Source organism: Acanthisitta chloris, unplaced genomic scaffold (genome assembly GCF_000695815.1).
Source record: "Acanthisitta chloris isolate BGI_N310 unplaced genomic scaffold, ASM69581v1 scaffold29915, whole genome shotgun sequence".
NCBI lineage: Eukaryota > Metazoa > Chordata > Aves > Passeriformes > Acanthisittidae > Acanthisitta > Acanthisitta chloris.
In genome coordinates this window covers 1,431-16,534 of record NW_008674704.1, presented here as the reverse complement: position 1 = coordinate 16,534, position 15,104 = coordinate 1,431, and the positions used below count along the sequence as shown (strand labels likewise).

General features: G+C 40.1%; 1 protein-coding gene across 1 annotated transcript in view; it reads left to right on the top strand.

Annotated features, from left to right (window-relative positions):
• The first annotated feature begins 725 nt into the window (after window positions 1–725).
• The window catches only part of PDCD4 (programmed cell death 4 (neoplastic transformation inhibitor)), a 15,272-nt gene continuing 893 nt past the window's right edge, over window positions 726–15,104 (top strand). Inside the window, exons 1-11 of the mRNA XM_009075451.1 lie at window positions 726–884; window positions 2,038–2,134; window positions 5,378–5,674; window positions 6,294–6,388; window positions 8,167–8,280; window positions 8,548–8,769; window positions 9,032–9,129; window positions 10,849–10,963; window positions 11,819–11,926; window positions 12,984–13,094; window positions 13,922–14,061. Of these exons, the coding sequence (XP_009073699.1) occupies window positions 2,095–2,134; window positions 5,378–5,674; window positions 6,294–6,388; window positions 8,167–8,280; window positions 8,548–8,769; window positions 9,032–9,129; window positions 10,849–10,963; window positions 11,819–11,926; window positions 12,984–13,094; window positions 13,922–14,061 (1,340 nt within the window). The 5' untranslated portion in view covers window positions 726–884; window positions 2,038–2,094. The remainder of the gene's footprint in view (window positions 885–2,037; window positions 2,135–5,377; window positions 5,675–6,293; window positions 6,389–8,166; window positions 8,281–8,547; window positions 8,770–9,031; window positions 9,130–10,848; window positions 10,964–11,818; window positions 11,927–12,983; window positions 13,095–13,921; window positions 14,062–15,104) is intronic.

The window sequence follows — 15,104 nt, the reverse complement described above, 5'->3', positions numbered from 1 at the left end:
TAGAGAAGTTTTGGAAGCTTTGCTCTGCAGTGTGTGTTTGTTCCTAAAGGTTAATGTGCCACTGTTTACCTGCTGGGGTGGAATTGCCGATGTAGATACAGTGGAGGAGCTGATGATGGTGGGTGTGGAGCACTGAGCATGTTTTATTGGTAGAGTTCAGTGACTTGGGAGCTGCCCTGGTCTGATGAACTACTTTAGAAGTGTTGTTTGTGTCAGTGATTCATCTGAAGGTCTCTCGCAGCATTTGGGTTTCGTAGATGCTTGAAGTGGTTTCTGTCCTTCTTGGTCCTGTGTGATCTCCTCTGACATAAAATCTGGGGGTTGTTTATTCTGATGGTTTTAAGGCAGTGTTTCAGTTTGTGTTCTGTAGCTGGTGATGGTGCTGTGTGGTAGAAGTCTGCAAATTAGGCAGCGATGGGGTTTGATGCAGTGATAAGTATCAGCATCCCAAAGCTCCAGCACACCTGGCTTGAGTGGGAAGGTGCATTGCTAAACTGGTAACAGCAGGAACTAAACCTCAGTCACTCCATCATCCTTGTTACAAGCAACACTGAACGTCCAAAAGACATGGGAGTTGTGTTGGTGTTTATCATGTTGCCATAGGTAGATGATTTCATTTGTGTCCTGTACAGAAAGAGCATTTCTTTGCTTGAAGTTTAGGGCTTGATTACAAATGATTAAAGTTGTGATTGTTACTTAATACAGGTTTTGTCCTTTGTTGTTTTTTCCCCCCAAGAAGTGAACAGCTGATGGAATGTTCCACTAGGAAGAATAAAACTGTTCTTACAAAGTAGTTTGTGCAGATCAGGCTGAGCTCCATACGGGAAACTCTTTCCACCAGCAGCAACTGAGAACATTGGAGAGCTCCTGAATGATTGCTTGAGGTAACTCACTAAAAGACGCTTTTCTAAGAGGTGATGTGGGGCAGAGAGGACTTGTTGTTCCACAAGCCTGGTGACTGTGTGGGCTGACCTTAGGAAGTGCAAGATCATGACAGCTCAGTGCTGTGCCCCAAACCAGAGGTTCTTTATTGCCAACGGTCTGTGATGAATCATTGGCTGTTCATGGGTCTGTGGTGTGCCAGTGGGCACGAGGGGAAAACAAGGGAAGAGAGGGAAAGGGGAAGGGAGAGTAGTTGTTTGGTGTCACAATCTTGCCACTCAACGGTAAGTGGTTCTTGGGGCAGCGAAGGGTGAGAAAGGAGGAAAAAAGAGCCATTGAATCCTTACAGGGCAAATGCAAACACCAGTGATATTCCTAGGTCTGTGGAGGGATTTGGGAAAACCTTGCAGGTGAAAAATCATTTGAAGGAGTTCTGGAACTGCTTAATTTTTTATGTACATAATGATGGATGATGCCATTGCTTGCACAGTGTCATAGGGTGGTTTGTAGAATAGTGGATACTGGGAACAGGGAGAAAGAGTACCAGAAACAGGGGAGTGTTTAAGTGTAGAGAACTTTATCCCTTGCAGTTGGACTGATGGTTGTAAGGAGTGTTTGAAGGACGCAGAAGCACAGATGTGATAGCTTGACAGCTGTATGTACACATACAGTAAAACACAAACATTATGTCCTTGGGGGAGGATCAGAAATGAGCTTGTTTTCCAAGGGCTGGTCTGAACTCGATAAATTGGTACCATTTTATCACTATTGTTCACATGAAGAACATTTCTCTCGTGGGTACAATTATTACACTGATATTGTGTGCTCATATAGATAACCACTGTGCAGTTCAGGACAGTCTGAGTTGATAGAGGTGACTTTTATCAGCTAAAAAAAGTTGCATACATAGGGCCTTTACCCTTAAAATAACGGCTCTTGTCATGTGCCTCCTTTATAAGCAACAGGACTCACAGCTGCTGAGACATCCAGGCTTAGAGGTGTTTGTGGGTGGTGCTCTCTCATGCTACACCACTTACCTTCCCAGGAGCTTTTCAGTGGTTCCTGATAGTTAATAATAACTTAAAACCCACCTTTGCAGCTTTTTACTTAAGGTCTGGTGTTTTTCTTTTTTAAAACTTCTCTGTTTCTGTTTAGGCCTTGGACGGAAAACATTAAGACTTCACATTTCACAGTCATTTCTGTTAAGTCAGTATGGAAATAGAAAAGGAGCACATTTATATTACCCCAACAGGTAAGTAATGGTTTTTTGTTTGTTTTTTTTGTTACTTAAAATTGCTTAGCCGACTGGCAGTGTTCTCTGTAAAAAATGCATTACCTGATAATTTTGTAACAGTACTGCTTTTTAAAAATATTTACAGAATGGTTCTTTCAATCATATACTGTCCTGCTTTAGTGTACATTAGTTTCAAAACTTACTGAAATAATAAAGTTAGCATTTCTTTAAGTTACTGAATAGTAGTGGCACTTGGCTCCTTATGACCTGAGCTCAAATAGTGCTGGTGTGTAGAAAAGAATAAGCTCTAAGGCATAATGTGTAGGTGCATTGAGAGGTACAAATCCTGCTTTAACTAGTTAGCTTAAAAATGGAGTAAACAAATGATAAAAGGCATGACTGGAAGTGAGCTGGCATGGGAAGAATGTGGGGAAAAATGTTAGAAACTGCCCTGAAATTGACTGTTGTGTCCATATCACAAATGTCTTTTATGATGGTTAGTTGAGGTAACGCAGCTTCGTGTTGTTTTCTGTGCCTTCCAAAGGTTATGATGGTCTGCACTGACCTAGTTTTGTAGGTTTTAAATGTTTTTCAGAAAAAAATATACCTGTGTTAAGATGGTATGTAATGCAGTGAAGTGGCAACATGTTCCATATGGTTTCTTATATTAAACTGGAGTTGGGTTAACGTGGAAGAATTATTGCTTCTTAGCACTTTGGAATTAGACTTGGATTATAGGTGAGAATAGCTAGTTTGGCTGAGTTTGGACTCAGTCAAAGTGAAATATGTAGACTCTGGAAAAGCACAGGTTATGAGTGAGCGTGCTAGGCTCAGTGGCAGGGTAATAAGACGAATGTGGATAACTTCTTAATGTGTAGTAAACAAAGTTTTGAAGTTTACAGAACACAATTATTGCTTTTATGTTGTGTTGTATGATGTAAAAATGAGAAACTGAAAGGCAGATCTGCATCATTTTACATGTACTTTTTATTATTTTAGAAAATTATGGGAAAATACTATATGCGTTGAGCCTGTTTTCAGCCTAACTAGGTAACTAATAGTGGAGAGCCAGTTGGTTACAGGATTATGGAGAAAGATGTTGTAGCTGGAAGTAATAGTGTTATATAAAGCGTATATTAGTAATGCAGTGAGAAATACTAAGGCTTAGGAGTTGGATGTTTCCTGTGGAGAATTTCCTTCAGTCTTGAACCTGAGGTCAGGATTGTGTAAGGAGGTTGGACTGTAGCCTCCCCTTTTGTCAGATTCAGGACTGACTTCTGCTCATTCTTGGCCATTTTCTTTGGAAACTGAGAAGGAAGTCAGTCAGTGGTCATTGCAGTGCATATTTGCTGGCGAGCCAGGTCCCAGGTCTAAACTGGAGAAGTTCATGGGAGACTGAGCATGAAGAATTTGAGTGCATTTATCTGAGATGAGCTGGTTGTGCTGATGTGGTCTCCTGAGGAATGAGAGGAAGGAAACCTGTTCTGTTTGGGTTTGTTGTTTTCCCTCTCTGTTAGCTTTAGGCAAATCTCTCATTGTTTTATTAAAATGTTAGGCAGACTGAGAAAGCCTGTTGTGAGGAATCTTTTCCTGGATGTGATGGCATGCTTTTCTTTTCTAGCTTGCTGCAAGTGTAAAAAGAATGCTTTTGTGGGAGTAACGAGTGGAAAGACGAAGCTTAGACCAGGGTGGCTGCATTATTGCTCAGCTGTAGCACTCACATCTGTGAACACTAGTATCTAAATGTCATTTCTTTGATCATGAAGGAAGCAGTTGCATCAGACTTTCTTCAGTGTGTAGTGTAGTATCCTCTTTGATATGAGTAAATGCTTTGAGGTTGGAAATAGTCTATTAGTGCACTTTGCTTTCAGACCAATTTTTTATGAACCTGTTTTGAAGTGAAAAAATACAGTTCTGAGAAGTATTGCCAAATGAATGTTGCTAGTGGGAATGTATTGGAATGGTGAAGTGATGCATTAGCTAAATACAAATTTAAAATACTTTTCATATTCTGGGTTTATGGCACTGAACTTTTCTGTAAAGCAGGTTTGGCCCAAGTGGAAAAGCAGCTGCTTCTGTGTGTCTTCTTATTGCCCTTCCTAGGGTTGGGGCTGTGGGTTGTGTCTTTGAGACTACTCAGTCCTCAGAAGAAGAAGGGCTGTGTGACAGAGCCAAGGCTGTTCCCTTTTTATGTGTTTTCCAATTTGCAAGGACTCCCAGGGTGCCAGCTGGAATGTAAATAGGTCCCCAGGTGCTTTTAGTTTTCTTTTATCTTCATGGGTTAAGAAGGGCAAGAAGAGCTCATGAGGCTTTTGCTTGTAGTGCTCTCGGTAAGACATTCTGCTGGATCATACAGGTGGTGCTCAACCTAACTTTGTGAAATAAGACTTTAGAGCTAAGATTTAAATGTGCGTTAAATTCCTCACAGGGTGAAGTTGCTGCACTTCTTGGTGCTCTGAGACATTTACAGATCCTTAAGTTGTGAGAGTTCCTTGTTGGGTATGAAACAAACCTATCCAATGTGCTGGGGAATAAACTGTGTCTGGTTTAGAGTCTTCACAGAAGCTACAGGGTGGGGCAGTCCATAGGGAAGAGAGTTGGCACTGTTTCAAAAGATTTTATGTATTCTATGAATCTTCATTACCAAACTCTCCAAGCTGTGTATTAAACAGCAGTTTTTTCCCCCATAACTTGAAAAAACAAAAAAGTACTTAGGTTTTTATGTTCTTGTAAGTCTAAATCATTGCTTTTCTTGCTAGTGAGCTGTGTTTGCAATTTCTTGAATCGAGTTAAGGGGAATGTTGGTTGATGATGTAGGGAATTAATTTCACCTTGGTGACTAGTCTTTTAACTAGTTCTTAGAGAACTCACTGTATTGGCAGTTTCGTTTGTTTCTAAATCAAGAGATGAGTGGGTGGAGTGAGAACGAGGCACTTAGATCTTACGTATTGAGGAGTTCTGATAGTTTTTGTTTAACAAGGGTGGGGTTTTCTGTGGCTTAGGTAGTTATAAATGGTTTATTCATTTGCTTTCCAACTCTTGACATATGCTCTGTTTAGATTGTGGATATTTTGTGCAGGGGAATAAGGAAGTCCTTATTACTGTGATATGTTGTTTTTAAAGTAAGTCTACATCATTTGCCTTAACACTGTTAGAAAAAAGAGCTCTGTATAATGTTGCCATCCTTTTTAAATGCAGTGTGTTCTGGTATTCTAACATAAAACTGTTTAACAGATTTTTTTGGTCTGTCTCGTTTTAAAGAAGTCGAGAATCTGAATGATGCTCCATTTTCCGGTGATGAAGAAAATGGTGGATCTGAGGAACGAAAAACTGAAATCAATGGAAATTGGATTCCTGCAACTTCAATTACTGAGGCCAAAATAAATGCTAAAGCAAAGAGACGGTTGAGGAAAAACTCTTCTAGAGATTCTGGGAGAGGAGACTCTGTGAGTGAGAATGGAGAGACACTGAAGATTGGAGCTGTACCTACGAGCCCAAAGGGGAAACTCCTGGACAGGCGATCCCGGTCTGGAAAGGGAAGAGGCCTACCAAAGAAAGGTTGGTGTAGTTTAGTGAAGAGAGTAGCATGATAAAGATAAAAAATTTGTTCAAAACATAGTATTTTTTCCTCACTGGGAATCATTTTCACAAACGACAATCTCTGTACAGGCATTTGGTCCTTTATGTTAGATAGTGAGTGGCAGTAGGAGCCAACAGTAGGTAGCAATTCTGGTCCTTTATGTTAGATAGTGAGTGGCAATAGGAGCCAACAGTAGGTAGCAATTCGTACCAGAAAATCTTATGTGCCTGTGATCAATTAAGTTCTGTCTTTGAGGTAAGTACCTTTTCTTAGCAGAGTTAATACACAAATTTGAACTGTTGGTGATTCACAGGACTGTTACTAATGCAAACTTAAAGCACAAAAAGTTATATTGGAAAGTACAGTTTCAGTGTGCAGTTTCATACTGCTTCTAGTGTCTTACTGGAAAGTGATGGAAAGACTGGGTGCTGGAGTGGGAACGTGTCAGATCAACACACCCTTCTCAGCATACCTTGTTAGAGTCAGGAGTGGGTACGAGCAGTGATAGATCACTTTTAAGTGAAAGAATGTTGTGTTGAACTTGGAAGTGTTCTTAGTAAACCGATGGTCCTTACTTGCTGTCCTGTATTTTACCAGGTGGAGCAGGTGGTAAAGGAGTTTGGGGGACACCAGGTCAAGTGTATGATGTGGAAGAAGTGGATGTTAAGGATCCTAACTATGATGATGACCAGGTAGGCAAATAGTTTCTTTGCAGTGTTGGTTTTTATTTCCTTTATTGATTTCAATTGCTGTGATGCTTACATGAATGGAAGCTTGACCTGGATGTCAGCCTGGCTGCACTAAATGCTCATTTTTATGTTCAAGAATGGTGTATGAGCTAGTTGAAGTCAGCTGGTGTACAAGTGTCTATGTCATACTCACAAGTCTTACCCCCTCAGCCCTCTTTCTGTGCCTGACTAAGCACCATCCCTTTCCCAGATGTTCTTCCCTGCTGGTTTCCACGGAGAGTGCCACTCTGTATTGCACACAGCTCTGTGTTAAAAATGCCACACAGACTTGCTCAAGTTGGGAGTTTAGCAGGGGACGGTATCCTTTATGGATTTTTCCCTCTATTCCCAATTCTCCCAATGTCTTGTATCCACTTGGTATAAACACTTCAAACTGGCATGAAGCTGATAGCCTGGATATTTTGTTGACATGTATTTATTTAGAATATGTTATGCAATATGTGTCCTGCAGCCATGTTACTGGAGGGAGGGGAAGGAAAGTAAAGCTCCTTGAGCCAAGGCTGCTTTGTACCATTGAAAGGAAAACACCGATGACAAACACAGATTGCTGAAGTCACTGAGATCAATACAATTGTGAGGCCATAAGTCAATTGTGCAGAGCATAAGCAGAACAATAGTGGTGTCCTTTGAGCAAAGCCATAGCTGCTGAAAGGATGGTATGTGGGTAGCCGTGCCGTTAAAAATGAAGCTGAGAAGTGCATAGAAGAAACTTTAATGAAGAATGAATATTCTCTGTAGCTTAGGTAAACAGAGATAGAAGGATAGGGGTTTTTTTTGACTCCTGCTATACTTCTTGATCATGGGAAGCTTCTTTCCATTAAGCATTGGTTGGAAAACGTCTTTGTTCAGATTTCTGTGATCTGTATTATTGCTCCGTTAAAAATGAAGCTGAGAAGTGCATAGAAGAAACTTTAATGAAGAATGAATATTCTCTGTAGCTTAGGTAAACAGAGATAGAAGGATAGGGGTTTTTTTTGACTCCTGCTATACTTCTTGATCATGGGAAGCTTCTTTCCATTAAGCATTGGTTGGAAAACGTCTTTGTTCAGATTTCTGTGATCTGTATTATTGCTCTGAATGTTATTTCTGTAGTCTGTGCAGAGCAGGGAACTGAGTTATGACAGGGAGATCTGGTCCTGCTGGAGCTCTGCAGGACAGGTGATACAGGAGGCAGTTGCTGTGTGATTTATTTTTTTTTCCCCCCTTAGGAAATGTCTTTGCTCACAAATACTCTGAAAATGCCTTTTCTCTGACTCATACATGGTATCACCTGTCTGATCAGTCACTAAGGAAGGAGGAGCAAGGCAGACTTGCTGTCAGGGATGGGAGTGCCACTTGCAGGGGAAGGTGCTGTGGCACAGCTAACTCTGCTGGGCTGGGACAGGAGTTTGTTGCTGTCCCTTCAGGATGTAGGCACTTGACCTCTCACGTGGTGTCAGCAGAATCCTAGGTACAAAGTTTGGAGTTTTTACCATTGTTTGAACAGTAAATTCAGCCTTGCAGTTGAATTCAGTGAACCGTAAAGTCAGAATATGAAGAAGCATGACATTAGCCAGCATTGTCTACACTTCAGCAGTAGAGGTATAATCTGATGTTTTCTGGCAGAATATTTACTACCAAGTATTAAGGATTTAGAAGATCTATTTTGATGCTATTAGCACTGCATAAGATGTAAAAAGAGACAGTACTAAGGGTATTTACTTTTTTGTCTTCTAAAACAGGAGAACTGTGTCTATGAAACAGTAGTTTTACCTCTGGATGAAAGAGCATTTGAGAAAACTTTAACACCAATCATACAGGAGTATTTTGAACATGGAGATACTAACGAAGTTTCGGTATGTTATGTGCCTGTTTCTGTATTTATTTTAGGGCCAAACCTGCAACGTACAAGGGAATCCAAGTGCTGGCTGTAAATGAGTGTATGCACTTGTTGGCTGGAAATGTGCAATGAGAATACACAAACATTTATATTCATTGCATGAGCAGAAGCATATATGTAATTATATAAATATAAGCACATAAATATTTATTAATTTGTAATCTATATATTTAAATAACAATTATGAAATCTCATTCTGTTTTGTTTTTCAAATCTTATTTAGGAGATGCTGAAGAATTTAAACCTTGGTGAAATGAAATCCAGTGTGCCAGTGCTGGCTGTTTCCTTGGCATTAGAGGGGAAGGCTAGTCACAGAGAGATGACATCTAAGCTTATCACTGACCTTTGTGGGACAGTAGTAAGCAAAACTGATGTGGAAAAATCATTTGATAGACTGCTTAAAGAGCTACCTGAACTGGTGTTGGATTCTCCCAGGGCACCACAGGTATAGTTATAAACCTTTATGCCAGTAGTCAAAAGCTTTATGTGGCCAAACTAGATCAAATAAACTGAAATAGGCTCTGTATTTGGAAAAACACCTATTGATTTTCTGTCTGTCTGTAATCCTCTCCCAATTTCCCAGGCTGCGTTTTTACTTTGAGATAGCTCATTTAAATAAAATCTGAAAACCAAGCACATTATAATTACCTACTTAGAACTTCTTTGAAATTCAACATTTAATTAAAAATGCTTCTGTTTTGTTGCAGCTGGTGGGGCAGTTTATTGCCAGAGCTGTTGGAGATGGGATCCTAAGCAGTTCCTACATAGATGGCTACAAAGGCACTGTGGATTGCATCCAAGCTCGGTAAATTTACTGCTTTTTGTCAGTGACAGTTTTCTATTGCTGATGTCAAAGATCATGATCAGGAGTTTAGGACTTCAGGATAAATGATGTGGTTCTTTACCTTCTTGTTTTTTGATTTAAAATGATAGAAACCCACAAATTCTGCAACAAAGCCAACAAAATCCAGAATGACTCAGGTCAGAGGAGAAATACTGAAAGTGCCTGAGAAATCTATTAATGCATTTGAGTTCAGTTTGTCAGGTTTGTTGTCCAGCTTATGCTTGAGGGTGAAAAATGAGCTGAAACAAGAAGTGATTATAGAAGGTTTTGTCTTAGAAAAAGCTTTAATGTGATTAATGAGTAAATATAGCATCAGGACAGCTGCTATAAATGTGTGCTGAAATACACGAGGGATTAACTGTTTTGCCTTGCAAAGGTTTGAAGCTTGTGCAGTGCTTTCTGAGACTTTCTCTGCAGTGCTTTATTTGTCAAGAAGTGTCATTGTTTTCCATGTCAGCATGAGGAGTTTGAAGGAGCACTCTCTGACAAAGAGGGATGTTTTAATAATGAGTCATGCTTTATTATTTTTTTCCCCCATAAGTGTATATTTCAGGCTTCATATGGAGGTGCTGAACTCCTGTATCTTCTCAAAGTTCTGTTTGTAATGAGTCTAGTTGGGCACTTTGAGGCTGAAGGGGGATGCTGAGCTGCCTGGCTCGGGGTGGGGGTGGGGGGGGCCTCAAGTTGTGAAAATTGTCTGTCAATTTGCAATACAAATGCCTCCTGTGATTTGGGGGATTGAAGCCTGTATTCTGCACATCTGGGACGCTTTGCTGCCTTTGTTATTTCTTGGCCTGTCTTTTCTGCTCGTTAAATCCTGGTGAAGAGGCTGAAGGGGGATGCTGAGCTGCCTGGCTCGGGGTGGGGGTGGGGGGGGCCTCAAGTTGTGAAAATTGTCTGTCAATTTGCAATACAAATGCCTCCTGTGATTTGGGGGATTGAAGCCTGTATTCTGCACATCTGGGACGCTTTGCTGCCTTTGTTATTTCTTGGCCTGTCTTTTCTGCTCGTTAAATCCTGGTGAATTACTGTTATTTTATTGGCTCCCCCAGCATGAGGACTGGGATAACGGTTCCTTCTTCAGCTGGATGGTACTTAACTGTATCTGAGACTTCTTTTTTTCACCTTACTTCCCTTTTCATTCTTTTCCCAACAAACTGGCAAGCATCCCTAGTTTGTGCCATCTTTTTCCAACCACATATTTACCTTCTGAAATGCTTTTTATGGCTTAAATTTTTAAGCCTTCATAATTCTTTAGATTCAAATGCAAAATAATATTTCAGTAGAAAAGCTATTCTTCAGTGTGGCAGCAACTCAAGCCTTTTTTCTTTGAGATATAGCTGCCAAGCTGCCTTCTTGGAGGAGCCCAGATACAGTCCATCTCTGCATAAGAAAATAATCAGTTCGTTCTTGTGAGGATGTTCCGGGTTCTGCATTGATGATTCAGATCTATTACCCTGTGCTTAGCATGGTATGACCAGAAGTGTAAAGTTGACAGAAGGAGAATGTGGGGAGCTCATTTGCTGCTTTTTTCATCCAGATGGTCCCCATGGAGTTGCTAACTCTGACCTCTGCCCAGAGATCTGGTAGCTTTGCCCGAAGAGGAATGGCCATGGGGGAAGTTGCAGATGCATTTTAATGAAGTTCTGTAATATTTTAAACCACAAACTTTGCTTTTAGAGCTGCACTGGACAGAGCTACTGTGCTGCTGAGCATGAGCAAGGGTGGAAAACGCAAAGACAGTGTGTGGGGGTCAGGAGGTGGCCAGCAGTCTGTGAAACACCTTGTTAAAGAGGTAACTGACAAAACTCTCCTCTCTCCAGCTTACTGTCTGTCCAAGCTTACCTTGTTTGGGCTAGAGGGAAGAGATACCTTTATCCTGTTGTAAAAATGATGCCATAAGTGTTGGTTTTGTTTTGTTGTCTGGGTTTTTTATCCTTTTTTTAAATAATTTCTTTATACAAAGTAATTTTTAAAACCTGATGTAGATAATTTTGTTGATTTTGTAGTATTTGTCACTGGTGGGAATATGCTAGTACAATATTCTGCATTGCAAGTATACATTTATTTTTGCTTTAAGCAAAACTTGTAAGCATTTAGCTTAAAAATGTAAGCATTTAGCTTAAAAAAAAGAGCTCAGGGTATAAAATGGTGAAGTAATGAGAAGAGCCAAAGTGAAACTGGCTAAACTAGATAAACTATTATTATTTTTTTGGCATTGCTGATCAAAAGCACAGTAACAACTGGAAGAAGAGAGAGGAAGAAACAGGACTGTCTAGGGATCCGTGCTATGAAGTAAGCAGGTTTAAAGGGAAAGGCCATGTTATAATTTCTAGGTTGTGAGTGTAACAGAAGATAGAAGAGGTGTTCAGCACAGGAGATAAACTTAATGGTGCCCATATTAACCTTTGATGGTGATGCACAGCTTTTAAAGCAATGGTTTTGGTGTTTATGTGTTAGCACTGTGGATAGTGTTTGACTTAGACTGTGTTTCAGGTTAGTGATAACGTCTCCATTTAATTAATGCCTGAATTTAATTACATTCATAAAAACATTGGCAGCAAGTTTGAAGAACTAACTTGCTGCTGGGTTGATTGTGGTTTTATATCTAATTAGCATCGGGTTTTTTGTTTGTTTTAAAATTCTACAGATTGATATGTTGCTGAAAGAGTATTTGCTCTCTGGAGATGTGCTGGAAGCTGAACGTTGCCTTCAAGAACTGGAAGTACCCCATTTTCACCATGAACTTGTGTATGAAGTAAGGAGAAATCAGAGTCCCTTTAATAATTGTCAGCACTCTGATGTGAGCATGCAAATAATATAACTGGAATCTGAAGCTCAGCTTGCTTGTTCTGTTATTTGAATAACTAAATTGTTTCATGTGAAGTTAATGATTTGTGTGCTCATTTCTGTGTGCATTGTGCAACAAGGAAGCTGCTGCTGACTCTGGGAAGATCCAGAATTAATTTTTTGGGGGGTAAATAGTTTAATTCGGTTTATTAGAGATTCCTGAAATACAAGAGCTCATTTTTTCTGCTGCAGAATAGCAACACAAAAAAACTCACCCCGTATTTTGGTGTTTATTTCCCTTTAGTTTCAGATATCTCAGTATCCTAATGGGTGTTAACTGTTTTGGTTAAGTTACAGAGCTTCATTTTTCCGGGTGGGATTGTCTCATCCAGCACACTTGTCACAGCTCTGAGATGTTTCACAACCAGACTGTATGGGAGACTGTTCCCATTTGTACTGGTTTATCTGCCACATTGGGAAATGATTGTTTACCAATAAAGTTGAACATCCACAGTGTACAAAATTTCCTTTTTGGTAAATTGACTGATTTAGAAAATTCCTTCACAATAGGAAACCAAAATAATTTCAATCAATGGGGGTTGTGGAGATTTGTAGATTTTAAACTTCTGAGTTCTTCTAAAATCACAGATACAAAAAAACCAACCCTAAGGAGACAAAATTAAAAACCCCATGGATACAAAATTAATTTCACAAAATTAATTAATTGCCATCTGTACTCCAGCAGCCATATGGATAGAGTCATGTAGCTCTGAAACCAGGGAGAGGAAGGCAGTGCTTTTACTCTGTCGAGTCCTTCCTGGGTTTTCATACCTTACATCTTATTCAAAGCACTTTGCATCAGTTTTTCTTTCAAAGAATAATGAAAAACCTGAAACTGTGAGTGCATGGACCTCAGAAAGTGCCTAATAAAGCATTCACTCCTTTCTGTACCTCATTTGCTTACACACCATGTACTTGAGCCACTGTTTCCTTTTTAGTCAAAACACTTGCATGTTTTGTTTTAGGCCATTGTACTGGTTTTGGAGTCAACTGGAGAAAAGACCTTTAAAATGATACTGGATTTGTTGAAAACTCTCTGGAGGTCTTCTGTTATTACTGTGGACCAAATGAAAAGAGTAAGTATTGCATTTGGAGAATTCTGTGGAAGGTCTTTCAAAATTTCTGTAGCTTATACCACCTTTTAAGTACTAGTTGCAGTCTGTTGCTGACCGCTAGGTTTTCATATTCTCCATGGTCATTGTGTCCCATGCAAATAATTTCTTGGTGATGGAAATGGCCTCAAGTTGGCCTCACAGTTCTTCCTAATTGCAGTGGTACAATAAAGGCTCATTTAATTAGAAATGTCACCTAGAGTGGTATATAAAAACTAGTGTTTTACACAGTTGGAATCATCCATGGCTTTGCTTTTTGCTGTGAATACAGGACAGGAGTTCTGCCTCTGGGCAGACCAGGTACCACACCAAGACTTTGATATCAAAACTTACCCAGCTGTGTTGCTGGTGGGAGGTGATGAAGTCATCTCTGGTTGTCACCAGTATTTCTGTTGCTGCATAAACTGTTGTGGTGGTGATTTGTGGCCACATTTTGTTCATTTACATGGAAGACATACTAACTTTTCTTCCCATGTTACTACCCACGTGGTAGCTGCCAGGCTAACATACAGATGATGTACTGTGTGGATTTCTGACTTCTAAAGAAGTTAAAAACTCAGCTGGTGTTTTTATCTAGATAGGTGGTTGTATAATACCATAGGATTGGTTGGTGTTGTACCTTGGTTTTGCACTGGCTTGCAGCTGCTCTGCTTTAGGTTTGTTGAAACTGTCCATAGTATGTGTGAAATCATATTGAAACGTAAGTCCTCTGAACGAGAAGGGTATTGAAAGAGGATTGTAATAAAATCATAGAATAACCAGATCGTTATTTGAATCCTTATCCACTGCAGGGCTATGAACGAGTTTACTGTGAAATCCCAGACATTAACCTGGATGTGCCACACTCCTACTCTGTGCTGGAGCGGTTTGTGGAGGAATGCTTTCAGGCTGGAATCATCTCCAAACCACTGAGAGACCTCTGTCCTTCAAGGTACTTGTTTTATAGTAGATAGGTGAAGGCACTGCTCTTCGTTCCTATTGTAGGTAACTGAAAGCAGGATCTTATGCAGTATTACTGATTGGAAGTGGAAACTATGGAGGATGGAGGGTTGGACTGGTAAAAAGTTTCTTAAGAAGGTGCACCGATGTGAAGCCTGTTATGTGGAGGCTGGGATAAGTAAGTCAGGCTCCATGGAGTCCCAGGCAGCACGTCTCAGTGCTCCCCAGAGGATGAAGGCCTTGCTCTCCTCTGATTTGCTGATTTGCTTGGTAGAGATTAGTGCAGCACCAAGATGGAAGATTGAATTGTCACAGTAATCCATGTAGGTGACAGTGGAAGAGTGTCAGCTACAGCTGGGACAAAAAATCCTTTTAAAATGGTTTAAACTTACCAAACAGCATGAGTAGAGTACTAAGACAGGGCAACCAGTTCTAATCTTTATGGGAAAAGGAACAGGGCAGTAATGTGAAGCAGGCTCTACACACCGAATCGCTTGTGGTGTGGTTTGTCTAGTGCTTTTGGTTTGTTGTTTGGTTTTTCATAGCACAAATAATGCTGTTTGAACTGTAGCTGTTCAGTATGCTGTTTTCTCCTTGCTGGTCACAGTACAATTAATAAGTTTCATTTTCTGCAGGGAATATATGTAAAATTTTAAATACGATTTTAGAACTATTATTTGCAATTTTGTGCATTGGGAATACTGTTTATTCAGTAGATCTTTTCCAGTTCGGGTGTTTGTTTGGTTTCTTCAGCCATCTTGACAGCTTGTAATAGATCTGGTTCTTGAAATGTTAGTGTCTCTGTCAGGAACATACTCCATTTGTGCTTTACACTTGTGTTTGTGTGTGTCTTGGTATCAAATGTTTTGCAGGTTTGAGGTGTGGGAGGGTTGAGAGTCATCACTGCATCAAAAGGTTGTTTATACTTCAGTTACCAGTTAATACACTGAGAGGCATTTTTGGCTTGTGTACTTCAATTTTGGGTAGAAACCCACCATTCCTAGGATTTCAGACTAGCATTTTAAGCAGCTGAGA